This window comes from Sinocyclocheilus grahami, unplaced genomic scaffold, assembly GCF_001515645.1.
Source record: "Sinocyclocheilus grahami isolate Dianchi unplaced genomic scaffold, SAMN03320097.WGS_v1.1 scaffold9007.1, whole genome shotgun sequence".
Taxonomy (NCBI): Eukaryota; Metazoa; Chordata; class Actinopteri; order Cypriniformes; family Cyprinidae; genus Sinocyclocheilus; species Sinocyclocheilus grahami.
In genome coordinates, this window is record NW_015512343.1 from 7,387 (window position 1) to 8,960 (window position 1,574).

At 40.1% G+C, this 1,574-nt stretch overlaps 1 protein-coding gene across 1 annotated transcript; it reads right to left on the reverse strand.

Annotated features, from left to right (window-relative positions):
* Positions 1–6: 6 nt before the first annotated feature.
* Positions 7–1,495, reverse strand: LOC107578133 (plexin-C1-like). Its single transcript, XM_016264120.1, has 5 exons — positions 1,330–1,495; positions 1,043–1,193; positions 831–971; positions 655–729; positions 7–337 (listed from the first exon to the last, which is right to left on the reverse strand). The coding sequence occupies exons 2-5, from the start codon at positions 1,079–1,081 to the stop codon at positions 233–235; spliced, it is 360 nt and encodes a 119-aa protein (XP_016119606.1). The 5' UTR covers positions 1,082–1,193; positions 1,330–1,495; the 3' UTR covers positions 7–232.
* Between the last annotated feature and the right edge of the window lie 79 nt (positions 1,496–1,574).

Genomic DNA, 1,574 nt, shown 5'->3' on the forward strand with positions numbered 1-1,574 from the left:
TAGTCCAATATAAGCTCAACAATGAGCTCCTCTCGAACTCTAAAATTCATCAATATACATTACATTCACTTGGTCTCTATAATGTCCAACAAACAGAAGTGAATCTGTCTTCTCTAATAAATGGCTGATGATGCTGAAAGTCTTTATGATGGAGGTGCGTCCAGTTTAATGACCAGCTTAAAATAAACAAAATGCAGTGTAAATACCCATATGAACAACAAGACCAGGAATTTCAACTCCAACCAATTCGCTTCATGTTTTCAAAAAGCTCCTTCACGTTTTGCATGTCCTCTTTCAACTTATCAGGGGCGTCTGTCTGTTCCAGCTTCTGAGAAACCTGTAGAGGCCAAGTATTAAAAAGAAAAAGTCATGCTGTTGTATAATTACTTTGCTAAATCTGAATACGTCATCATTCCTGACCACCCAACTTTCAGATGATTTCTAGGGGAATACACAGTATCAAATCTCCTTTCAAAGCAGGTGAATTAAAACAGGATGTGAAAGTGTTGTTACATTTCATTAAAGTGGCAAAATAGGGTTCCTTTATAGAATTTCGGTGGCTTTGATGTGCTTGAAAATGCAGTGAAAATGTTCTGTGAAACTGCCTCAAATGCACGAAAGAGTAGATGTGCGATGATAACGCAAGATCCGTACCTCGCTGAAGTAGCGGAGCATGAATTTGCAGAGTTCTCGCAGAGCCGCAGATTCATTAAACTCATTTTGATGTTTCTGATGAAGAAGGGGAATTAACATTTAGGCATTTTGCATTACAACCATCTTCCTATCAATACACCTTGTTTTATTTCTAGGTAATGTTTGACATATTGTACCTTTGACTCCCCTTGAAGAAATATTTTCAACTCTTGGCTGCTAATAGAAGGCTCGTCCTTCACTAACTTGTAGTACAACTTCACTTCCTGTTTGTACTGAGGGATGTCTTTGCCATATAGTAGCTTATTGGTTGGTGAATGCTGTAGGAGAAAAAGGGAGTCAGTAATCTCTGTGATATTTGCAGCTCTCCATGTTAGGCTTCAGTGGTTACCTTGTCCAGGTGTTGCTCGACTAGGGAGAAGGAGTCCATGAAGGCTTGAGCGATGACGGACAGACAGCCGTCCAGGTGAGGTGTCTTTTCCAAGTCGCTGAACAGAAAGTCAGGGTTCTTCAGGATGTTCACCCAGAAACGAAGTGGAAGGCTGATAGGGAGTTTTGAAAATCCATTTTAGTTGTGCACGTTAATAAATCTTGTGAGAAATTTGATAATCAGATGTCGGTGCAGCTGCTTGTGGAGCTGTGCAAAGTGTACTTCAATGAAAGTGAGTTATCCAGCACCTGTTTGTTTTCCAGATGTGGAGAACATCTGGATCTGAGATTTTTTTTCTCTCTGCTTGTGCATCCAGGAAGTGGAAAAAGTACTTGATGGCCAGTGGGGCCCTGCTGTTAGGCAATCCCCAGATACTCCTGAACAGATTCTCCACAAAAGAATGAACTGCTACCTGGTGGACACAATGAGCACATATTTCATATATATAATGTGTACACATTCTATCTATCTATCTATCTATCTATCTATCTAT

What these genes read in the sequence shown, in the direction of transcription:
- LOC107578133 (XM_016264120.1), bottom strand. Translation starts at nt 1,081, where the DNA reads ATGGACTCCTTCTCCCTAGTCGAGCAACACCTGGACAAG. An exon ending in TCGAGCAACACCTGGACAAG is followed by an intron (nt 972 to 1,042) that starts GTAACCACTGAA and finishes TTTCTCCTACAG; the next exon opens with CATTCACCAACCAATAAGCT. An exon ending in TTCTTCAAGGGGAGTCAAAG is followed by an intron (nt 730 to 830) that starts GTACAATATGTC and finishes CTTCTTCATCAG; the next exon opens with AAACATCAAAATGAGTTTAA.